The following is a 26,218-nucleotide window of genomic DNA, read 5'->3' on the forward strand; positions in this document are numbered from 1 at the left end:
ATATCCGGAATACTCCGGAAACGAACCAAAAAGGCCGATAGAAAACCAATACTAACCATCAGTTAGTAGAAATCTGTTGAACACAAATTCACCTCTTCAAGCGGTAAAAACATAGCGTAAAAACATCCCCAAATCCAAAAGTATCTTCTTTGACGATAAAAAAACAGAGCTAAAAAATAGGATCAAAAAATGCAGAAAGCAGTTAAAACACCAGTCAAATTTCCGTGAGAAGAAAACCTACTGTCCAGAAATATTTATTGTTCAAACACTTTTCTCACTCGGCTAAAAAAGTGATAAAATTTTGCTGAAAACATTTTACTGATAACAAGTCTCATAATACACTCAGTAATAGCGGCTCAAAAATTGATATTGAAATAAATTTCCTCTTGAAATCGAAAATTGAATTTTCTTCCCTCTGGTCTAATATTTTTATAGTAAAGTAAATAGGTGCAGAAAATGATCTCCGATACATTTTTTTTCAAAAACATTACTATCTTTTAAAGTTTTAATTATATGCTCTTCAGCATACAAACCAACAAGGTTTTGCCTTACATATCAAACAATAGGATCAAGTGTAAGCTCAGAACAAAGAAGACAAAAACACCGAGATTCCTTGTTGTCCAGGCCCTACACACTTTATTGGAGGAGGAACTATTGTTTTTGCTCCATCAATTTTGATATCAGTGTTATCATTAGAGAGCCCGTTTAGCGTATTAAAATTTAACTTTAGATCTCTCAGAAATTTGTAAAGTAATTGCTTTTTTTTAAAGTTGTAGTTTATTGTTTGGTGGACATTTGCTTGACTTTCAATTTGTCAATCACTTTGAAGAGTTTTTGTTCAAAATTCCGACACTCTTAGTTTTTAAAAACGTTTCATCTTGATAAATCTAAGTGCCGCTCGTGCCAGCGAAATGTCAATAATTATTAGCAATTAAATCAGCATTTTCAAAATTCAAAAAACAATTTACTTCTTTTTCCAAACGTTGATTATGTTCTGCCCAGTTGTTCAAAATTTAGTTGCCGCTGCTGGACAAAAAAACAGTTTGTAATATTATTGGCATCAAAAGACCGATGTTAATTTGGCTCAAATACAAATTTACAATCAACTGTTGATCACAGAAAACAATTTGAAATAACTACTCGAAGGTTAACCATGATATTTGTTAAATAAGCGATAAAGTTTACTTTAAAGTCAATCGATCACAAAAAACACTGATTTTCAAAGCTTTCACCTATTGAGATTTCTTAAATTTTTTGGCGTTTCAAAATATTTATGCCGGTTTTTGAGGCTAAAAGACGATCACACAGCCAATTAAAAGTTTTGAACGTCAATGGTTTCGATCGAAGGAATATGTGACAATTAATGAAAAAAAAATTAACATAACCGACTACGGCTAGCGGTTCACTTCGTCAGTAGCTAGCCACGTTTTAGTGAGGCTAGCTTTAGCTTAATTGAAGGGGCGTGAAGTGCGTGACTGTGGAGAAACAGTGGGGGGGGGGGTGGTGAGGCAACGGTGGGAGGGGGGTTTTGGCTGCACGGGCTCTTACGGTCTGAACGATGTGCAGGGCTGGGGATTGGGGGGTGAAGTGAGAGGGGGCTGTTGTTGGGGTGGGGGTCAACCTCTAAGAACCGCCCTTCACACCATAAGTATAAGTCTCCAAAACAGTTTCTGTGAATCGCATACTTAGAGACTTGTGAGCTGAAAGGCTCTAAGAGAATTTAATGTCCATTGGACGCTACCTGTTTATCCCTTTTTTGAGGACGAAAAGTCAAATGGGTCAGACGAAAAATCCGTCAAGCGAAAAATCGCTTAAGAAAAACCGAGAGGACTAATATAATTGCTACAAACTTGAGAGGAATGAAAAAACGTTTCCGGAAACTGGTCTCTCCCTCCATATTGAAAAACCAATAGTTACTATAAAACAAACAACCGACGTCAACTTACCGATCTCTGCTTTTGCAATTAATTTTTTTCCACTTAGTGAAAAAATTATTTTCAATTAATACAGCCGTTGTGAAGTCAAGCGTCACAAAATATTTTTTCCGGTCAAAACGTTATTAAAAATATATACGTCGAAAAGCGTTCAATTGTGGTCCACAGTTTCATTTGATTCTTTAAACATGGTGAAATTGGCCTCTAAATAGGAATATAATAAACTTAACACTATGAACAGTTAGTAGCATACTCTAGCTTGATAACTTTATGCACTAAGCTTTATATATTAAGCTTTATATGAAGCATTATGGATTTATCCCATTTTTTAATTTTGCACTTGGACTTATTTGCGTTAATTTGTTCTACATTCCATTGGGTTGAAACAGTAATTGAGGCCGGACACATTGAAAAACTGAAGGTCATGATTGATGAATTAATAAAAAAAAGCCTAAATAATCGCCGTTTGAGTTGACATGATAGATTCCAGTTTCCGGGAGTTGTCGTTTCCTTCGTAATTTTTCGCTGATTATAGTATTCAAATTATTCAAATGGAAGCAAACTGAGTTGGCTTACTTTTGATTGTGAATTAGAAGAGAGACTAAGAATACTGTACTGAAGAAAAGGCCGAATCTAAGTGGGTCGAACAAAAAACATAGTTGGCAGATTGCCAGAAAATAGCCGCAATAGATTCGCAGATCGGCAGTCTAAAAAAACAGTAAAAAAGACAGACCAAAAAAATTCGTCTTTTCACTGAAGGCTGATCTGTTAAATTTTGATTAAAAATATGTATAAGTTATTGCTGCCTCTATTAGCTGATCTCAAATAAACTTCATTTAGAGTGACACACACCCATTTGACCTTATCTCTTTGAATTAAAAGTAAATAAAAGTCAACTTCAAAGTGAGGAAGTCATTTTTGAGAGTGAGGTAAGTCAAGTGTGACCAAAAATTTAATCACGCGCATGAACAAAAAACTCGCTCCACTAAGAGCGAAAAATGACGTCACACATGCAATTCAGTTGAAATTGCATGAACGAATGAACAAAAAGTGGCTGTGACGTCATATGGTCGTAACAAAAATCAAGACCAAATAAAAAAACATAGCAGGACAAGTCCTGACGTACAATTCAAAGAATTTTCATTGACTAAACAGAAAATCTAAACCTAGAATGGGCTATGAGTGAATTCAGAAAACCTTTTTAAAAAAATCAGAACAAAAAAATAAGAAAAAAAACAGAAAATCAATATCAAAATGCCGCATGTGAGCAAAAAAAAACCCTAGCGAGAAACGAAATTTTAATTCAAACAAAAAACTAGGCCTAGCATGAGCTGTGAATGGATTGGGAAAACCATTCAGAAAATCCGATCCAAAAAATCGAAAAAACAGTAAAAATCAGAGTGAAATTGCCGCATGTGAACAAAAAACCACTACCGAGAAACCGAATTTTTGTTCAAACACCGTTTTCTCACTCTACTTTAAATTTAGAGCAAAAAATTTCACGCCGCAAAACCACTCGCTTTTTCGCTCCACTTCCTGTTTCGGCGTGACCAAAATCACTACTCCAATTTGACTTCAAAAGTCATGAAAATGTTTGAACAGATCTTAAAAAAAAGACAGCGCCCCAATACAATTCAAATTCTTTGAATTGTAATAAAAACCAAGAGAAGGCCAATAATAGCCCCAGCTATCGCTGTGCGGCTATTAAAAAATGTTTTTTTTCCTATTTGCTCAATATTTATAAACTCAGGCCACCAGATTCTTTCAATGCCATTGAAAATCTTTATGGGCGTACATTTTGACGTGGAGTTCTTCTAACGTCGGACGAATCACTCTTAAACAACTGGCGAGCAGATGGCTTCGTAACTATCTGCGCTGCTTAGGGAAGCTAGCTCTAGCCTAATTTAGAGGGGTTGGGGGAGAGCGCGGGTGGGGCTATTGTTCGGGGCTATGGGTGGAAACGGGGCTGGTGGAGTGGGGGGGTTAAAGGGACAAGGCTCAAACTCACTTATAGCATGAATTTACGTCTCTTAATGCCCTACGGAGCCTTGTTTATCCCGTTTTTGAAGACGAAAATTCAGGCAAGCAAAAACTTGCGTTAAAAAAAACCGCAGCACTTATATAATTGCTAAAAACTTAGTTGCTTAAAAATGATATCAATTATTTGGAGGTACTGCTCCAACAGGTCTAACTATTTTGAACAACACTGATCATTCTAGCAAGCAATAAACATCGTTCTCAACTTCCCTATTAGATAGAGTTATGGAGGTGGACATGCTTTTATAATATATTTTTGATAAGAGTTCATTGAGTAAATTTTAATGTGAAAAATTTCTGGCATTTAAATATTCGGATCTTCTCCGTTTTTGTCCCCCCAGCTTAGTGGGCGCATATTATTTGCACCCCCGAGACGCACGTGCCATACTTTTACATAATGATTTCCTATGTAATGGCACGTGCTCTGTAACGGGGGGGGGGAATAACGTACTGGGGGATTCGTTTTGTTGTGACAAACTTTGAAAATGTTTAACAATTATGTGCGCACGTTCTTGTCCGAGAGCCTCCTTGTTTAAATTTGTCAACATTTAATAAGCTGCAAAACAACTTGCGGGCTGTAATGTATAAGAACCTAAAAATGTATCAATCTCACATTTTCTTGATTTTTCACGAACTCTTCAAACGCCATCAGATCTTCAGTGAAAACCATTTTAACTTCCATGTCTTCACTTATTCCTTGGTTAGCTAATTGGTCTTCCATGTTCTGAGTCAGTTCCATCGTTACGGCCATCTGTTTGGTGAAGACGGATTGCAGCTGCATAAGACGGGCATGTAGGGCTTTCTCGAGACAGAGAGCATCCAGAGATTCAATTATGTAATTGACTTGCTCCCTCTGTGAGTAGTATCGCACGAACTCTCCCTTCTCACTAAAAAAGATAATCTCCGATGAAAACTTACCTGACAGATTGTCGGAAAATAGCCGCGATAGCTTTGTAGATCTTTGAAATTGTAGATCTTTAGATTTTTAGAAAGATTTCTTCTTTTTGATTATTGCTCAGATGTTATGGTTTGATTAAAAATCTTTATAGCTTATTGCTGCTTCTAATAACTGTTTTCAAATAACTTTCCATTATAGTGACACACATTCATGACCAAGAGCGTAATCATACGAATGAACAAAATTCGGTCCCCCAGGAGTGACATCACGCACTCAACTCAGTCGCACGGATGAATTTTCAAAAAGCAGATTTGAAATGATTATTCATTTCATTGAGCGAGGTAAGTCATGCATGACAAAAAATTCACACGATTGACCTATTAAAACATAAACCGACAAATGTCGGAAGAATTGCTCTTGAACGACAGGCGAGGCAATTTAATTCATGGTTCGAACCACTGGCCTCTCGATCCATGGCCACTCACAATAAGCTCAAACATTTTTGATTTTTATAAAGAAAAATTTTCCAATTCATAAAGGAAAAAGCTCACCCGGTTCAATTCAGTTACCAATAAGCGCTAAAACAATAGGAAAAAATCGCTGAAAACTGAAAAATCAAACAAATGGGCGAAAAAAACTTTAAATTAGCGCAAAATTTGATCCAATTAACCGAAAATTTTAAAACGCTAAAAAACAATTTAAATATCATTACATTAGTCCATAATCACCATTTAGAGGGCGAGCATGCGGGGTTACGGAAGGAATGAGATCGAGCGGTGGAGTGGTGGGGGGTGGCGGGGTGGATCAAATTAAGCACCGCCCTTCACGCCATGAATTTGATACTCTTTTTCGGTGAATCGCTTTTTAGAGACTCTAGCTTTTTAGAGACGTAAGGCTCTCAGTGAACTTAATGCTTTTCATGTTTTACCTGTTTATCCCGTTTTTGTGCTTGAAAAAAAAACAATCAGACAAAAAGCTGGCAAAAAAATGCAAAGAAAGACCAGCGTAAATAATATAATTGCAACAAATTTCGTTTGAGAGCAACCAACTGTAGTAGCCAACTGGGGTGTAAGGACGCTAGCATTAGGTAGTGAGTGGGGTGGGGGTCAAAAATGAGCAAAACAAAAACTTGCGGAAATAGCAAAAACAGTTTTAAAATCCGATAAAACGAAAGAACTAAAATTAACTGAAAACTCGTAATAACTTAAAAAATTTCAAAGCCAAAAATTTTTAAAGCAGTACAAAACCTAGCCTAAACTATTTATAGCCTATTCAAACCTATTCACCGAAAAAAGTTAAAAGCGAAAAAGGCGCATGTTTTCACGAAAAAGTTAACATAGCCGGCAGATTGCCGGAATAGCTGGGAAAGAATAGATCTACGTCCCATATAATAGAGATAGAAACATACAGATCTAAATTGAAAAAAAAATCGACGCCGCTCAAAAAACTAGGCTAAAAAACATTCAGCGATAAATTAATAAAGCTTGTTAAAATTCATTCCACAGAAGCCTTATATTAGGGACCTTTAATACACATAGGAGTTCCTTTGACCTTAGACAAACTCAAATTAAACTTAAGTTTTAAAGTGCAAAAGTCATTTTATTGAGTGAGGTAAGTCACGTATGATCAAAATCTAATCACGCAAATAACCTAAAAACGTTTCCTAAAGCAAGTGAGAAAAGACGTCACGCGCGCAAATGCCGTTAGCGAGAGGAAAAAGTAATTCAGAAAATTTGACTTTTTCAGCTTTGCAGTTTGAACAAATGTAAAACGAAAAAAGAGCGTCAGACGACGAAACAAAAAACATAGCCGGAAGAATTCCGGAAGCGACTCGAAGCGTCAAAACTTCACTAACAAAACCGCAATTGCAGTGGAAGCCACTACCTTTTGTATTAAACCATTAACTCACTACCTCTCCAGGTCTGCTCTAAAAATTGGTGAGACTTAAACCACTGCCACCAATTAACAAAAAGCAGCCAAACTTTATATTACTGAAAAGGTTTGGTAACGTTAAAAAAACCGACGAATTAAGGTGGTCAATAAAGTGATAGTCTGAGAAATCTGACAAGGCTATCAATTGCCCTCAAATAATTCATGATTCTAATCTGAAAAAGATCGCGAAAGCAAACGGCAGATAATAACCTTAGAAACTAAGTTAAATCCTTTCGAAACAAAAAGATCAAAATTAGAAATCAGAAAACACCTATAATTACACTTCTAATCACTGCAATTACAACAGAAAAACAACACACACTTGCTCCTCGTTGTACATATGCTAGACAACACGATTTCATACTAATTCAAAAATTAAATTGATCATAGAACAGACATAAGCAGCAGAAGAATATTCAAAGGCAAAAAATCGTTTAAACTAATTAATTCCAAGACCGGAAGAACGTTGCAGTAAATAGTCATAAGTGGAAATTTTTGAAAAGGCTTGCTATCAAACTCTCAGTACTGCCTTATGTTGAATGAAATCAATTGCAAACCAAAGAAATGACGAAAATCTAAGAAAACGCTGAAATCATTCATTTTTAACAAATGAAAATATCAATATACCGATAAAAAATGTAGGTGCCAGGATAAAGACAGAATGATACTAACTAGAATGTGAAGAATATGGGCACAATGTAAGGAACACTGTAACAAAAAGAAATTTTTGATTTTTGAAAGTTAAAAATCAATTTAAAAAATTCAATGGAAACAAATACATTTCATTGTTCAGCATTCAAGACATACAAAAAAGATAACTAGTCATCCGATACAAAGATATATGCTGAAGAGAACAAAAAAAGGAAAAAGCATAATTCATAAATACGAAACATTGAAACATTTTGCAAAAAAAAATGGTCAAAAAACATTTAAGACTGCATTTATGAAAAGTTTTAAGTGTTTTTCAAAATCTCAACGCCAAAAAATGATTGAATATTTATTGAAACGAAATTCAAGTCACTCATGTTGCACAAATAGACTATTTCTAGCAATTACAACCAAAATACAAAAAAACTGACGAAAATCGGAAAAAACTACAAAAATCGGATTAGCATATGTACAATTTCATAAAACAAAATTACATCGAGGTAGAAAGAGGCGTTGAGTATATGATTTATCAAAGAGAAGTTGCCACATTAGCTGATTTTTGACAAAAAGACGGTTAAAAGATCCAAAAATGAAGAAATTAATAGAAAAGAAGCCAAAAATTAACTAAAAAAATCAAAAAAATATGTGCCAATTTTCAACTTGAAACGCATTTTCAGGCTCTGCAAAACAATGTGGCATCAATTTCCGGTGTTTGAATTTCAATATAGTATCGAATAAACTTTATTTATACAAGAAACAAAATTAAAAGCAAAAAAAGTGGGCCACTTAGACGAAAAAACGGCTAAAAACGGTTATCTATATGTGCCATTCAGTCAAAAACTACTTTTCAAAGTCAAAAAGTCATTCACTAAACGCAGCACATGATCAAGAAACTTCTGTCGCTTAGCGAAAATCTTCACCAAGACAGCTTTTCTCACTTTCGCTTTTAGGTCAAAATGCCGCGTGAACAAATCTACTTCCTGTAAAAAAAGACCGAGAGAAAACCAATACTCCTCTTCGAGTCGTAATAAAAACCAAGAGCACCGCAATATAGCTACGCTCAGCTTACAGCTTCGCAGCTAGCAAAAGCTTCAGTTTACTCTTTTGTGTCGTAAAAAACAACGATGAAAACAAAAAGGGCCTCGCTATCGCGCCTTGGTTATTAAAAACATATTTTTGGGGTAATTTGCTATTAACTTCAGATCTTACAAACTATCAGAACAACTTTTAACTATAACACGAAACAAAAGAATAGGACTTAGATAAGTTCTGAAACGGGTACAGACCGATATAACAATTGGAGCTTGAGATTTTCATATTTGCGATTTTCACCAATTATATTTTTTATTTGGAACGGTACAGCACACATTATTAAATGCAACATATTAAATCTTACTGACACTATGAGGCGCCTGCTGATGAACCAATATCTTCTCAGATGTCTGTCGTATCCCAGACAATCGTTCCTCGGACTCAACACAGAAACGCAATCGTCCGCTTCCTCTGACAATGTTGCTTCACTGACACCTAATTCAACATGGGTTCAATTAATTTGTGATAATTGGAAAAAAGTGATACATCTGGAAAATGGAAATGTTTGGAAACTTATTAGCAATCCTCCAGTAACCACCGGCTGCAATGTTTTGTATCATTTTTGCTCAGTAAATGGTTAGCTAAAAACTTCCAGGTCAAGGTTTGCTAACAGTTCTCATATTAAACATATGTTAAGGTTGTAAGCTCCGCCCTTTTCACCCTGATGACCCAATAATCTGTCACTGTTTCGTTCTAAACTCTCAGAACGGTCAAAGCGCATTACAAACATAACCGACAAACGTCGAACGAAAGACAGACAGGGGTTCGATTCTTCAGCCGCGCTACACTAATTGCTTCAAACTTCATAGAGGGCAATTAAATAATAACCTGGCAACTGATTGACATCGCAGAGAGGACACAACCACTGACTGTCAGGAATGGACTCCAAGGGTGGTCGAATGCACTGGAGATGATAGACAGCGTCACAGTTGTCGCAACACAGTAAGTTGCCAGGATCCCCACATCGTCTGCACTTCGTGTCATAAGTGATCTGGCCATCTGAGTTTATTTCATTACGCACAATTTCCAAGTCCACAAATATATCAACCAGGACCTGTTGAAAAAATAAAAACTTCTGAGACAAGAAAGAAATGATTGCACCTTCACTCGTTAATAGAGCAACCGACAAAAAACTGGAAATGGCTCAATTAGGCAATGTTAAATACCGTAATTGTCTGGCTTACAAGGGGGAGGCGGGAGGGGGGCTTACAAGGGGGAGGGCGTTCGTGGTTCTTACCCGTACAATGGAGACGCATATACCGTTCTGACAGTTCGTATAACATTAAAAAACATAGCTGGCAGATTGCCAGAAAATAGCCGCAATAGCTTCGCAGAACTGATGCCTCAAAAAGATAAGAAGGAACAGACCAAAAAAACTTTTTTAAAATGCTGAGACGTTATATTTTGATTAAAGATCTGTTTAACTAATTGCTGCTCAAAAACCCTTCAATTAGAATGACACGCACTTATTTTACTTCATCTCTTTGACTTTCCTCTAAAGAAAAGTCAATTTCAGAGTGAGGAAGTTAATTTCAAGAGTGAGGTAAGTCACGTGTAACCAAAAACATAATAAGGTGAATGAACAAAAAAATATTGTCACAAAGAGTGAAAAATGACGTCACGCACGCAATTCAGTTGAAATTGCAAGAAAGAATGAACAAAAAGTAGGCTTGAAGTGATTGTGACGTCATATGGTCGTAACAAATCTTGACGACGAAATGAAAAACATAGTCGGAAGAAATCCGGAAACGACTCGAAGTCGTATCCGACAAAGAACTGGCTTTTCAAATGGCTAAAACATCCTTGCAGAACGAATCAAAGCAGAGAACAACATTCTTAAGTCAAAGAAGAAAATTCGTCAGAAATTAACACGAAAAATTTGGAAATTCAATTTAAATTTCATGGACTCCGAGTCCACATACAAACGAAAACAATTGCTTCATGCAAACTAGCAAAATGAGCTCACAGGCATCTCTCATCATAAAACGGAGCAAAATGATAAAATGTGTATTTTTAAATTTTTTGTCAAATTGCAAAGAAAGACAACTTTGTGGAAAAATTGCATCCCTTAAAAAGAGCCCGAAGGCATTAAGTTTTAATTCAATTGCCCATAAAGTCAATAAAACGATACAATTGGCCAAAAATCGCCGAAAAACATTCAGCAAAATATTTGCAATAACTCAAACAAAAAGACAAAAGAAACAGAATATACTTCAAAGGCAGAAAATCGCCTAAAATCTAACTAAATCCCCAATAAAATCTGTAGAAAATAATTATCAGTCAAAATGTTTAAACTGCATTTCAATCAAATTCTCAGTGCCACACTATGTCAAATGAAATCAATTGCAAACAAAAATCTAAGAAAAAAGTAAAACGATTATTTTTAACAACTAAAAGCAGACCCGATTAGAAAAATAGGTTTAAGAAAATGATAGACTGATAGATTGCGGAGAATAACGACAATCAAAAACACGTGAAAAACAAAAAACATTTGATTTTTGAAAACTAAAAATAAAATAATAATAAATTATGTAGAAAAACGATTACATTTTCCTATTTACCATAGAATTATACAGCTACCCTTCTGTATGGATGAGAATCTAGAAACATAGTTGAAAATTAGGATCCAATTATGCAGTATACAAAAAACTTATTCCAGTAATTACCTCCAAGAAGCAAACAAAAAACTGAGAACAATTGGACAAAAAATGACAAAATTGGGCAAGCATGTGTGCAATTCTATAAAACAAAAATATGTCATGTTATAAAGATACATTCAATGAATGAAATAACAAATGAAAATTGCCATATGCATTGATTTTTTAATCTGCTCAATTAGAACTTGGAAGGCATTATTAGACTCTCAAAACACGGTGGTATCAAATACAGAGGTTCACATATTAGTAAAGCTTCCATTTAAAATTAATTCTACAAACAAACATAGCCGGCAGATTGCGGAAAATAGCCGCCGTTGACGCAATTGATAAACATTGGGATTGAAACAGAAAAAAAAGAAGAGATGAATTGACCAAAATGGTCTATTTTTTCAGTGTCGAAAAGTATTCTAATTCAGCGTGCAGCTTCAGTTGGATTCTAAAACTATACTTAATTCAGCTTCTAAAGTGAAAGCTAATGAGCTTAATACCAATGTCAGCTAGCAAACTCAAATGAACTTTGATAACCTAATTCTCAATGACTTAATGACCGGGCTTTATCGGTTTATCCCGTCTCATTTGATTTTGCTCTTTTTGACCTTGACTGTAGTCATTATCATGCGTAATTCATTGAGTGAAAGGATTTAAAAACCATTCAGTTGAAACAGTGAAAGAGGTAAGTCAGAAGTGAAAGTCGTGACTTATGTAAAACGAAAAACGTGATCAAAAGGTAAAGCGAAAAAAAACATAGCAGGACAAGTCCTGACGTAATTAAAAAATTTTCCATTGACTAAACAAAAAACTAGACCTAGAACGGACTATGAGTTAATTGGGAAAACCTTTTTAAAAAAAAATCAGATCAAAAAACAAAATAAGAATCAATGTCAAAATAACGTATGTGAACAAAAAACCAACAGCTAGAAATGGGATTTGGTTCTCACAAAAAACTAGGCCTAGGATGAACTATGAATGGATTGTGTAAAACATTTAGAAAAGAATTTGATCCAAAAAATCGAAAAAAGCGGAAATTGCCGCATGTGAACAAAAACCACTAGCGAGAAACCGAATTTTTGTTCAAACACCGTTTTCTCACTCTGCTATAAAATTAGAGCGAAAAAATTTCACGCCGCAAAACTAATAGCTTTTTCGCTCCACTTCCAGTTTCGGCGTGACCAAAATCACCACACCAATTTGAATTCAAAATCATGAAAATGTGTGAACAGATGATCTTAAAAGACAGCGCCCCAATACGATTCAAATTCTTTGAATTGTAAAAAGGAGAGCGCCTAAATAATAGTCGTTTGAGAGGCTGACGGCGGCTATTAATAAACAAAATTCTAAGCAAAAACAGTCGGCCGATTGGACAAAAAACGGCTTAAAATGGTTATCTATACGCGACATTCTGTCCAAAAACTTTTTTCAAAGTCGAAAGGTCATTCACTGATTGCAGCGCATGATCAAAAGTCTTCTCTCGCATTGAAAAAATTAGTTCACATGGCAACTTTACTTTCTTTCGCGTTTAGGTCAAAATGCCGTCTGAACGAATAGTACTTCCGTTTTAAAAACCTTTAGAAAACCAATACCCTCTTCGAGTCGTAAAAAACCCAAGAGGTGGCCAACATCAGAATCAGAAATCGCTTTGTGGCCATTATTTATGAAAACAGACCAATTCAATTAAGCTTTGCGACTAAGTACAAATATGCAGATTTTAATGAAAGTAAGACATTCCCGTCGGGTTTTTTATCGGAGTTTCCAAAGTATTCACACTAAAACCCATCACGGACGACATATTGGAATGATAGAATGGTAGAACTGTAGAACTCCAACGAGTATAATGCACAGTTTTTACTGAAGACAATGTAACAAACCTTAAGCACTACAAGACGATAAGCTGCATTGACAAATGGATACTGTGGCATTGTTACTGCCTTCTGAGCAGTTTCAATAGCACTGTCTGGCCGAACACAAGTTTCCACATTCTCTGTTTCCTCCAAGTGATGCAATGGTGACTCCAATGACATTATGTAGTCTGATACGATCACAGGCCACGTGGCCTCATCAATGTAGTGAATAATGAAGTCGAATGTTGATTTGCAGTCGGCGGGTGTGAAGGTGAACCCGAACGATTCCTCTGCTGTAAAAAGGTAGTCAAATTAGATGATGTTCAACTCAAATGTTCCCTTTTGTTTCTTGGCTATCTCGTTTCGTCAATTAAGCTTTTAGTGCTTTTCTATTAAATGCTCGTCAAACTCTTGTAATCGCCTTTTCTGTTATTAATTTGAGCATTATTTCTACACTTTGGCTCTCATTAGGAACATTGGCTCTCATTAAAGTGCTTTCTATGAAGATTCTGTCATAGTTTTATTCTTCTATTTCTGCCACTGAAAGTCAAATATCTTGGCCTTTTAACGTTTCCGTATTAGGACAATTTAAGAATTGATTAGGTATGGTATAAAGAACTTCGCAGTGATCGTACATTTGAACTTTAGTGAATTGAACAGAATACAGATTGGACAGGAAATCACGACAAGAAAAAAAAGAACTCCCAAAACAATGCACTCACATTTAATGATGACTCTCATAAGTGCCATGTGAATCTCAGCCAACAACTGTGTGTTTTCCTCAGCTAGCTGCAAAGCAACACAGAGGTCCTCAAACGTGAAGGGTGTAAGTCGCAACAGCTGGTGGAAACGCCGTAACACTTCGTACGCCTGAATACATTCATGCAAAGCTAAAGCAGCCTACAATTAAGGCAATATAAACAAAAAATAAAGTACATGGTTTCAAAAAATTTCACGCCTCAAAAAACTCAACTTTGAGTTTTCTCGAGAAATGAAATTTTTTGTTGAACCAATTCGCTTTTGAAATTTTCTGATTAGGTTTTCAGTCAACGGCAATGTTTCTTCGTTCCCCATATTAATGTTTGAGAGCTATATTTTTGTTCATTCAATTTCGGCAGATTGATATAATTAAAATAGGGCCCTATTAAAAAATGCAGAGAATAAAAATTTTAATCTGATTTTTTTTCGTGGGGGTTATGAAATCATATGGGCTCAAATTTAAACTATTACTCGAATTTTTAGCCAATTTTTAGAAATCAGGGCAAAATGAGCATCACTTCAAATTTACTTTAAAAATAGCGGTAACAGTATTGACACCAGACAAAAAATAGACGCTTCCAAGAAATAGACAAAAATACGGTATAAAAAAGATAAAAAACGCCGAATTGAGGCAACCAAAAAATTTGCATCTTTCTGAAGAAAACTTCTCCAAAAATGTCTAAAACACATTATTAAAAAATGAAGCAAATTAAAGTACAGAACACTTTTAACCTCATGAAGTATTAAAAAATCAGAAAGATCAATATGTGCCAAACTGAAACCGCGACTCTGAAAACGCTAATGTCTTTTTCAAAATTAGGTAATATAATCAATAACATGAATATAAAATCTTCAATTCAGTGAAACTAACAAATTGACGCCTTAGGATTATCCACTTAGGGGACAACACCCAAAAACTTGCGGAAAGAACAACAATTCGCTAACACTTTCTAAAACTGTGGTTATGGAACTAGGTGTTCTTAGTTCTCATAGCCAACAAAGTAATAATTCGAGGCTTTCCGCTGTAAGTACCGCAGCTCTTTTGCGTACGGGGAGAGGAATTGTTCATTCGTGTTCGGATGTTGGACTTCATATTATTGGTAAATTGGGAGTATAAAATTTGATCTATAAAGATGCTTTTTTTCTTTCTGCCGGGTATAAATCCTCTCTAGTGCATTCGTCTGAGTATAATACATCAAAACTACACACGACATAATACAACATGCAGATCCATGGACCCTTACTATAAAAAAATTACGTTTTTTTAAGTTTAAATAGTGTTAGTTTATTTGTGCGAAATAAATTAACAACGGTTTTGCCATTGGGGCAGACGCTCGCGGATCTTAAGATCCTGTTGTCTGTCCTCTCGAAGCGTCAATTTCATCGAATCTCTTTTTGTTATGTGCCGTAGTTCAATATTATAGAAGAATATACGTGTAGTGTTCAACTCCTACGGAGCAACAAATTCCTTGTTTAAAATTCAAAATCATTAACACGCCAGATTATGAAGAGACAATATATGCCACCAAAAAAGAACAACTAAAATTTTTAGAACGCAAAAAATTCCTTTAACAAACATAAACCGACTAACATCGGATGATTTGCTCTCGAACGACAGGCGGGGCAGTTTAATTTAGGGTTGTAACTGAAGATTTTCTGGGTTCAAAAAAATACACCAGCTAGCAGTTCGAACCCGCGACCTTCAGGAAAGCAGTCAGACATCTTAGCCACTGCGCCACAAGGGCGTTGACACACATCCGCTAACACTCATTTTTATATAAGCAACAATCTTCATTTAAGCATGAAGGCAATTGAAAACATGCCCGGCAGATTGCCGGAAAATAGCCGCCGTTGATTCCAATAAGCATGATTGCGATTGAAAGAATTGAAGATATTGAAAAGAAAAGATTTTTGTACAAAACATTTTTTAAGTCCAATTTATTTTGATGGCATTTCGTAGTTGAACATAGTGTACTTCTGTTTCTTAGAGAGGCTACAGGGGGCTACTATCAATACCAATAAGCATTAGAGATGGTAACTAAGACTTATAGGAATGACGTTCAAATAGCGGGCATCTAAAATTGGGCTTTATGGGTTTATCCCGTTTCTACTTCTGACTTCAATTTTTATACTGACTCTGTTCAATTTGAATTGCTTTGCTGAGCAACTGATGTTCAAAATCACTGTTAGCAGAATGAGAGACGAGAGAAACTAGCCTAGAGAAGTCAAAAAGATTTCACGCAAAATGTTGAAAAAGCGGCAAAATGAGGTAAAGCGAAACATTTTTTATTCGACGAAGTAAAAAAACATAGCAGGACAAGTCCTGACGTACAATTCAAAGAATTTTCATTGAATAAACAGAAAAACTAGACCTAGAATGGACTATGAGTGACTTGAGAAAACCATTTTAAAAAAATCAGATCAAAAAATAGGGAAAAAAACAAAAAATCAATGTCAAAATGCCGCATGTGAACAAAAAAACCACTAGCGAGAAATGAAAATTTAATTCAAACAAAAAACTAGGCCTAGAATGAGCTGTGAATGGATTGGGAAAACCATTTAGAAAAAAATCCGATCCAAAAAATCGAAAAAAAACAGTAAAAATCAGAGTGAAATTGCCGCATGTGATCAAAAAACCACTACCGAGAAACCGAATTTTTGTTCAAACACCATTTTCGCACTCTACTTTAAAATTAGAGCGAAAAAAATTCACGCCACAAAACCACTCCAATTTGACTTCAAAAATCATGAAAATGTGTGAACAGATCTTTAAAAAAAAGACAGCGCCCTAATACAATTCAAATTCTTTGAATTGTAAAAATAGGAGCGCTATAATAGCCGGCTGAGAAGATGAGGGCGGCTATTAAACATAAACAGATTAATGTCGGAGGAATTGCTCTCGAACCACAGGCGAAGTAATTTCATTCAGGAGCTATAGCCTATATAAATTTTTCTTTATGGATGCAAAATTAGTCAACCACGCCGTTGCTATGCTGCAACGGATTTCATTCTAGCAATAATCTTTACTTCGGAGTGAGAACAATAGCGATCACTCAAAAATGAAGAACGAAAGCGTGAAAAAGTCACTTGAGAAGTCAAAGAACGTTCTAGCAGAAAACAGTCAAGCGAAATTTTGCATTAAAAAGACACGTTTATAATAATTGCTTCAAACTTCGTTCGAGAGCAATTAGTCTCATTAAAAAACTCTCATTGAAGACTCAAAAATAAAGAAACCTTTTAACCCTATAACGAAATGGCAAATAAGACATTTAATTTTTGCTAGATTTTGTCAGGTTTAAATGATTTGTTTCTGTTTTTTAAAACTCTCTCGTTGAGGTGAACAGATGATGACGATAAATAGGATTTATCCACTTTTTCTTGTCTCAAAATTGTTTGATTCAAAAATATAAATAGAACAAACGTTTTGAGTTGTTTTTTAAAAGTATCAAAAGATTCACATTCCCGCCTTGCGGAAAGTTGCTCCATCGATGTGCAAGCATCCTGATACAAAAAAAACACTTTTTGTCAAATCTGCTCTGCAATTTGAAGCATGAAAGGTTGCTGATTCGTTACACTGTTTGACACAGAGTGCTTCCAAGGAGTTCCAGCAAATAAACATATCTTACTAAACTAACAAAAACGTACCAATGCAATACTGATTTCCTTGGATTAAATTACATATTGCTAGCTGGGCGAAAGCCGGCAATGCGCAGAACCACTAAACAGGACGCCCCGAATACTAAAGTATCGTTGATTCGAAATTCTGATTCGTCCAGCTATTTTGTTATGCAAGAAGATTAGTCACCTGTTTTACAGTTATTTTTGAATTTCGCAATGTTAATAGTCAAGCAGAAGCAATCAGGAGCACTTGCTGAAAAAAGATTATTACGCCTCTTTTTCATAGCCCAGATAGTTTTAAAACTTCTCTAATTTCCAGCTTTCCTATGGGCTGTAATGAATAGCGCTTTTATTACATTTTTAAGGCGATGGTACATATTTCTGACCGAACTTGGCATATTTTTCGAATAAAGTAGAGGGACAACACTCTGATATACATATATGATTCAATATTCAAATTAATGGCTTTAAAATCTCACCTAGTATTGCTTAAAAAATGATTTTTTAGCTTAAGTCGTTTAACAGTGCTCTACAATTTGATGACATTGCTCACTAATAATTTATTTGTGCACTTATGCTAACTAAATGACAGTAGCCACCAACAGCTAATATTATGCACCTCTTTAGCAACCGCTTAGATGACAGTCAATAGTTGGCAGTTGCAGAATTGTAAATTTTAAGTTTTGCGCTTCTCAGTCACCTGTGCATTGATAAAGTTAGTGTGATAAAGGCAGTCTCACAAATCTACGGCAATGTGATCTGACTATGTTGCAGACTCCACTCAGAAGTGTATGTTTATTACAAATGAGTTGGTGAGAATGACGTTCAGCTATACCATGTACAGTTACTCGATAGATCACTTGTTCAACGAAAACTGAAACGGAAACAGTTGTCCTTCATAAAATCAATTCTCCGCTTATAACTTCCGTTTAAATCAAAAAGCGTTACAAGGAGATATGAGTTGAGTCTCGTTACAAGGAGATATGAGTTGGGCAATAATAATAAGTCATCACTGCCTTATAATTCGATTTCTTTGCTGATGGCTTTTTATACGGCTGAAGGACGACGGTACGAATACTTTAACGCAACCGATGCTATTAACACCCATCCAAGTTGAATTTTATCGCTTAGACTTTTGGTATAGTTGTAGAATTCCAGTATACAGAGCGGAGGCCTAACCCTTAATTTTAAAAAACGTCTTGTTTTTCGAAGTTTTCGAGGATGCTGTGATTCCTCTGACATTAACGCATTTTCGTCATTAATAAATTCGCTTCGAAAATTTTCATCAATGTCGGTCTTCATGAAATAAGGAATGCGTTTACGTGCATCTCGTTGATGTGTCCGACTCAAATTTGAGATCAAAATAATACAGCTCCAAAATGTTCAGGTCAGAGATTTTGGTCATAGTAGTAAAGCTGACAAGATAGCTTGATAACGTTAACTCTTGCATCAGGAGGAACACAGGAGTCAAACTTGATGCCCCATCGTGCTTTAGATTTTAAGTTGGCACACTAGCGTACTCCTAGATTCCGCAATACTTAACAGCAGCAAATGCTATATCAAAATTTAATTTCAATCAGATAGAAAATAATGTTGGGTCTGGATTACCTATGTCGCTGAGGATGGTATACTTTAGGTTCCGCGAATCATCCACTTTTTATGCAAAATCTGTGTCGAAACATTGCAATGCAAATAAGAGTAAGACTAAAAGAATACAAGTTTTGCAAACAAAATAAAAGACCCAAAAGATGGCCGAAAAAATAGCCGCAAATCAGACAATGATATTGGGGAACAATAAGGCCATTAAAACTAAAGACAAAGCACTACGCGCAAATTTTAACCCTATTTTAAAATGTAATAATAATGATTCGCAGGTAAGAAGGCTTAATAAATATAAACCGACTAGCGTCGGAAAGCTTGCTCTCAAAGGACAGGCGATGCTTAAATTTTTTTTTTATGGCCGCAAAAACATCAGACGATGTGAGGGTTCGAACCCCGACCTCCTGAGTCCAATTCATTCACCTTGACAAAGGGTTATCCAATTGGCTATGAGGGCTTTGTCATCGTATCTCTAACAGTCGATTTTACTTAAACAACAAACTTTATTTCGGAGTGAGTGCAATTGAAATCACTCAAAAATCAAGAAGTGCGTAAAAAAATCACTTGAGAAATAAAAGATTATACAAGAAAAGCGCAAGAACGGTCAAGCAAAAATAAAAAAGCATAGAAAAGGCACGTTTACAATAATGGCTTCACATTCGAGAGCAATTAAAAATCACTATGCCTAACCTCTGTTGAATTCAATATTCTCAATTAAAATTTAGTAGTGAGTGTAGACCCAAAGTCATTTTCTGAGTGAGATAATTTACGTATGATCATAGAATTGATCACACAATTCATTTAAGATTTCCTGCCAAGAATGTAGAAAAAGACGTCAAGTAAATAAATTCAGCTGCTGAACGTGTTAGTGAAAGCAAACCCAAAAAATTCTCGCTTTTTGATGAAATAGTTGTGCATAACATAAATAGAGGCAGACAAATTTAAAAAAAAACTCATTGAACAAAGGGACTTTAAAAACAATTCCAAAAATTCCGACGTTGCGCGGCCAATGTCCGAAAAATCGAACTTCAATAACCTTTGTAATTTGTAGAAGTTTATTGCCCGAATTTTATAAGTAATTAAATGAGACCAAATTCTAAGACTTGATTGGTCTGGTGAACAGTGGGCTAAGGGTAATTTTAAAACCACTACATGTCTTCCTAATCAACAAATGGCATCAAGAGGGAAACTTCCGAAGTTAATCACGAACAAGGCTTCCTTCCATTAGCTACTGTATCGTTGAAAAAGGGGCTAATTATAAGTACTTTCAATTTTGAACTAAAGAAACCCAGTGTCACTCGTTTCTACACACGCATACAACTCCAATCTTAGAACATGCGTCGCAGAAAAAACCCGACAAAACCGACTATGTAATCTCGATTTATCAGACAATGGCCACGTAATGTACCAAATGGCTCCGATACAGGGAAAAAATAAGTCTAAATATTGTAAAAAAAAGCACTATCAAACAAGCGAATTTTTAGTGAGAGCATGTTTTCTCACTTTACTTAGAAAAGGAGTGAAAAAGTCATGCCGCAAACCCCCCTTTTCACTCCAATTTTTGCTTTGGAGTGCTCAAAAATCAACACCTATATTTGAACTTCAAAATTATTAAATATATGAGAACAAATCTTTAAAAAATAAGACTTTGAATTGCAAAAGGTCACCTCATTATACCTACACTCAGCTTAAAACTGCCAAGATATATAATCAAAATGGTAGAGCTGTTTTTAGCATATTAAAAGCAAAAATTTAAGAGTTCGGAACTAAAAACGGTTTTACCTAAGATGTCTAAAAACGGCAAAATGATGTACAGCGAAACATTTGTCTAGCAAAGTAGAGAAACGAATAACCGAAAAAAATCCTGAACTAAATATTTACCAAATTCGAAAAACAGTAAAAGCAGATAAGTTGCCGTGATAAAAACCCACAATCGCGAAAACGAATTTTTGTTCAAAAACTATTTCACTCTCAAAAATTCTTATACATACTAGAACAAAATTTCACACCGCAAAACTCGCTTTTTTGCTCCACTTTCTTTTCCGACGTTACCAAAGAAACCAAAATATAGGGGATACAGGACAGATAGGAGATAAACAGATGGGAAAAAGTGCAAAAACTGAAAAAAAAATTAGCTGAAAGGCCATAATATTCAAGAAGTTAATGAATACGAAACAATTTTTGTGTCACCGACATCAATCCATTGAACCATCTGCAAGTTCCAGAGAACTTACCCTCGCCCCTGAATGTCCAAACTTCACACAAAATTTGAAAATAGCAAAAGTTAGCAAAATTGTTTGCGTCTAAATTGCCATTATCAATACTCACATACCTCAAAAACGCAAGCACTCTTGCTTGCAACAAACCTCTATCACTTGTAATAGGCTCAACTTTTTTTACATCCGAAGACCTGGTATTCTACTAGTGCTCTGTAGTCTTTTGTACGACGTGTACAAACAAGAGTACCAGTATATCCCCAATGCTTTAAATTGTAAAAAGACAGCGCCATAATAAAATTCAAATTCTTTATTTTTTAAAAAACTACGATGAAACCAATAGGCTTCAGCTATCGTTTCCCGTCTATTATTTGTTCCACCCGTCACATTTTTAAATTGTTTTAAGTGTGCAATATAATAAAAAAAATAGCTCTCATCAATTCCAACAGCATTCTCCCGACTGCACCTGAATGAGCCAAGAAAACCCTGCCTCTAATATAAACACGAATGCCAAGTTAGAGTCAATATATGTAGAAACCAACTTCAACTTGATTGCAATAGCTACAAGTTGAACAAATCCGACAGCTACACCACAAATACCATAGTAAAATGCTATCAAAAATATGGACTAGCAAGGATCCTAAAACACAGTGATTTATATACCTCTAAAGCTGTCATGAGCAGTTCATTCTCAATGAGCAAATCTGTTGAGGATGGAGGCAGGATGAGACGCAAGGAGACATCATCATCCTCTAGCTGAAGGGAGAACACGTCGTCAGATATCTGGGGGGAGAGAGGTGGGGGAGGGGAGGCCACATCCCACAACGGTTGCGACCTGCAAACAAAAACGCTACAGCTCCTCTATGACTCACTTATAGAAGACCTTGATTGATTTTTTGAATTCCTGAAAATTTGATGATTACCGATTCTTACATTCCCGGACCCGAGTGTCAGAGCCTTTCAGTACTGATTCATTACAATCCAATGGTAAAACCCAGAAAACCCAGAAACATTTTTTTCATGAATCCCAGAAACATTTTTCTCATGAATCGTCCCTGGACATTCTGTTCTGAGTTTGTTGTTTTTTCTGATCAGAGTAAAATCGTAGTAAAAATGAAATTTTCGAAAATCGGAAATTTTGGCAAACGTGTCGCACGATCAGGCAAAAACCAAGTAAAATCGTGTAAGCACACGTTACAAAATAGTAAAAAGACTGATAGTAGGACTGGAAACCTTGTTAACTAGAGGCTTGTTAAAACGGGGTGGGGGGAGGAGGAGTATATCTGTAAATTGAAGAATTTAGAGTCATCAGAACAGAGTTGAAGAATTTAGATTCATCTGAACACAGTTGAAGAATTTAGATTCATCAGAACAGAAGACAAAGCACAGCGACCGAGCACCCCAACAGAACAGCGACAGAGCGCCCCAAGCCCCCCCCCATCCAAGAAATGCACCTAAGCCCCCCTCCCACCCCCAACCACCACCACCACTACTACCACCACCACGACCACCACTTTGAACACCCCCCCCCCCCCCCCCCCAATTCGTTACCCGAGCTGTGAATTCCCGGATCACATCTGTGCTGATGTGAACATTCGTATGTGTTCATTCACGGACTTCTGAAGCGGCTGTTGCACCTTGTACCTGCGCAAGCAGCCGTCAGATCGACCATTACCTGCCGTCAAATTCTTCACAGAAATGCGTCTGAGGTTTCAGGTGTCACGAATTTGAACGAATAGTACAAAATATGTCCAAATAAGATTGCAATGTGGTGGTGGTGGTGGTGGGGGGGGGGCAATGAGGTGGGTGGGGGGGGGGTTCATTTTTAAGTTTGTTGTGTCTTACTTTTTGTTTCTTTTCGATGAGTTTTCTCGTGCTTGGAGACTCAAATTTAAGAAACGCGCAGCAATATCTATACCAGGACGAGCCACTGAAAATTTTCGGGTCCATTTCTTCGAGAATTTTTCAATTTTTTTGTTTTACTTTTTTTGAATCGAAAGTGACTGAATTTTTCAGAGCAAAGTACGACGGAGAAGGTGGACGTCGGAGCGAACACCTTATCGATTTAGTGGAATTCGCACGAGAGTTTACTCATATTTTAGTTATTGCTGGTGACAATGACGTAAAAACGCAAAATATTGGGTATATTCTGCAAAAACTTTTAGAGTTCAAAAAGGCTGTCTGGCCATCCAAGTTTGCTGGGCATATGCGGCGTGGAGATCTGGATCCTGTGTTGGTCGCAAATAACAATACTTTTTTGAGCGAAAACTTAGGTGTTAACTACAAAAGTACAAAGCTTATAAAACTCAATGATTTTCATGATTATGATTGTCATTTTGATCGTGAAGGCGAGGGGTATCGGCATCTAGCGGCTTTAATCCTTGCCGTATTTGAAGAATTTGTACGAAGCTGGTGATTGCGGCAGAGCAATACTCTCATACTCCATTCTCATTTGTTCTATGAGTTCTAAGTGAGTTCTCTGTGAGTTCTATGTAAGTTCTGTGTAAACAGTTTACAGCACTTTTTTCAACTTGTTACTTTGTCACATTTGTTTTTAAATCATTAAAGCAGTAATCTATTTCCCTGATTTCCCTCATCGGTACCTTTCTTGGCTGGTTTGATTCATTTCAGATGTATCTGATGCAAATTTGGACATATTCTGTACTATTCGTTCAAATTCGTGACACCTGAAACTTCAGACGCATCTCTGTGAAGAATTTGACGGCAGGTAATGGTCGATCTGGCGGCTGTTGGCGCAGGTACATGGTGCAACAGCCACTTCAGAACTCAGTGAGTGAGCACAGACCATTGTTCACATCAGCACAGACGTGATCACTACAGATTCACAGCTCCAGATTCACAGCTACGGAAATTCACAGCTCGATGTAACTTCGAATGTGAATCATAATAAACGTTTCGGCTTCAAATCTGTTAAAAACAGGCAAAAACTCAACTTTTATTGATATTTTCTTTATCAAAAACTGCAATTTTGAGTGAATATTTCAGCTAATGTGCTCTATTAAATTGAACCTTTTTTAGTTCAGACAACGTTTTTCTTTTAACAAGAAATAGGCTGAACGTCTTAATGTGCAGAAAAAAATCAGTCTGAAATTTAGGCTGTCCAGAAAAAATTCAGTGCATGACTCATCAAAATTTTATTCTCTGCAGACCAAACCCAGTCTATTTTTCAGTCTGAGAACAAAATCAGAAACGGTTTCTGAAATTTACAAAAATCAGGCTATAAAATGCCCTGTCCAGAATTCTTGAAATCGAAAAAATCATAATTAATTTTTTATGATTCAGTACTGAATTATTATGACACTCAGATCCGGGTTGTCATTTTTTCACACCAGTTACTACTGCTTGCTATATTTTTAATCATACAATTTGAAAGTTTCTACACATCTTTGCTCCGCAGAAATGTGAAGAAAAGCAGGCTCAAATAATCAACAGGTTCAGAATGTAGTTGCATCACGATCAGAACCTTGCGATATTAGCAGCCTGAGGATTTCAAAATTATAGAATGACAATTTTTAAAAAACAAAGGTTGAATTATATAATTGGTTAGGTGACCTCCTTAATCATGTCCTCTCTCTGTTAGCCCTTATAACCCCATCCATTATTTGCACCAATAAAAACATTATTAGAAGTTTTATCAAGAGTTAAAAGTTTACTTAGTTGCCAATAATCCTAATAGTTTGGGAGTTGCAAGCTTCTTTCTTGGGGGGGGGGGGGGGGGGGGGGTGAGGAGTGGTTGTTAATTTTGACCATTCCCATAACACCTTTCTTCATGTTCTGTTGAACCTACCTCGATTTATCCCAGCTTAGCTTAACAGCTTTCTGATTACTCTTTGATTCCTCTTCAGGTGGTTCATCTTTCACTCTGTCGATCTCCGGCTGAACAAATTCCCAGTTCTCATTCGGTCGAACATTCTGGCTCAAGTCATTTTTCCTACCTTTACCAAGTTTGTTAACGAAACTCGCATTTTCTTGTCTTTCAAGGTTAGATGAAGTTTGACGATTAAATTCCGAAGCGTCACCAACTGAAATTGCTGCATCAGCCGCAAGCTCTGATGACAAATTTGGCACGTTTCCTATGGTTTGATTTTGGTCACAAAACTGACCAGTTAAGCCATTAAATAAATCAAAATCTCGAGGTAGCTGCTCTGTAATTGGCTGATAGTATTCAGGAGTCCGTTCTCGCTCTTTTCTTTTCCGTCGTTTTTTCTTTGGAACCTCATCAATGTGTTCGCTACTACTACTACATTTTGTATTTGACTTCTCATGTGAATTCACATTTTGCAATTTCACGCTTTTTGGCATAATGTAAGTGAAGTTTCCATAGCCTTCATTTTCTCTACTGAAGCATCAATCTCATTTCTATAACAGGCGGTTAAAAATAATGCATATCTGCCGACCTGCCTATCCAAGAGCAAGACTGATACGTCATATGATTTACAAAATTTTTCAAACTTGTGTTGCTTCTATTAACTGCAATTAATGAGCCTTCATTTATACCGAGGTATCGGTAGTTGATCATAACTGCTCCAATAAAACATACCCGGCAGATTGTCGGAAAATAGCCGCCGTTGATTCCCATAACTCTATTGGGATTGAAAGAAAAAAAATATCAACAAAAATTGATTTTTGTATAAAAACATTTTAGGTGCGATTTATTTTGATGTCATTTCGTAAATGAACATACCCCTCTCTCTCACTGAGAGGCTACAGGGTCTAGTATCAATACAAATAAGCATTATAGATAGTAACTAAAACTTATGATAACAAAGTTCAAGTACCGGGCATCTAAAAATGGGCTTTATGGGTTTATCCCGTTTCTATTTCTGACTTTGATTTTTTTATACTGACTCTCTTCATTTTGAATTGCTTTGCTGAGCAGCTGCTGTTTAAAAGGACTTTGAGCATAACAAGTCCTGACGTTGAGCAAAAAAAACATAGCAGGACAAGTCCTGACGTACAATTCAAAGAA

General features: G+C 36.1%; 1 protein-coding gene across 1 annotated transcript in view; it reads right to left on the reverse strand.

Annotated features, from left to right (window-relative positions):
• The window catches only part of LOC142337757 (uncharacterized), a 68,369-nt gene extending 42,692 nt beyond the window's left edge, over nucleotides 1–25,677 (reverse strand). The window contains exons 1-7 of the mRNA XM_075387253.1: nucleotides 25,037–25,677; nucleotides 21,892–22,063; nucleotides 13,759–13,906; nucleotides 13,064–13,329; nucleotides 9,370–9,595; nucleotides 8,850–8,976; nucleotides 4,585–4,858 (exon numbers count right to left, since the gene is read on the reverse strand). Coding sequence (XP_075243368.1) covers nucleotides 4,585–4,858; nucleotides 8,850–8,976; nucleotides 9,370–9,595; nucleotides 13,064–13,329; nucleotides 13,759–13,906; nucleotides 21,892–22,063; nucleotides 25,037–25,551 — 1,728 coding nt within the window. The 5' untranslated portion in view covers nucleotides 25,552–25,677. The remainder of the gene's footprint in view (nucleotides 1–4,584; nucleotides 4,859–8,849; nucleotides 8,977–9,369; nucleotides 9,596–13,063; nucleotides 13,330–13,758; nucleotides 13,907–21,891; nucleotides 22,064–25,036) is intronic.
• Nucleotides 25,678–26,218: the final 541 nt, after the last annotated feature.

This window comes from Convolutriloba macropyga, chromosome 4 (genome assembly GCF_964194025.1).
Source record: "Convolutriloba macropyga chromosome 4, txConMacr16.3, whole genome shotgun sequence".
In the NCBI taxonomy this organism is placed as follows: Eukaryota; Metazoa; Xenacoelomorpha; order Acoela; family Convolutidae; genus Convolutriloba; species Convolutriloba macropyga.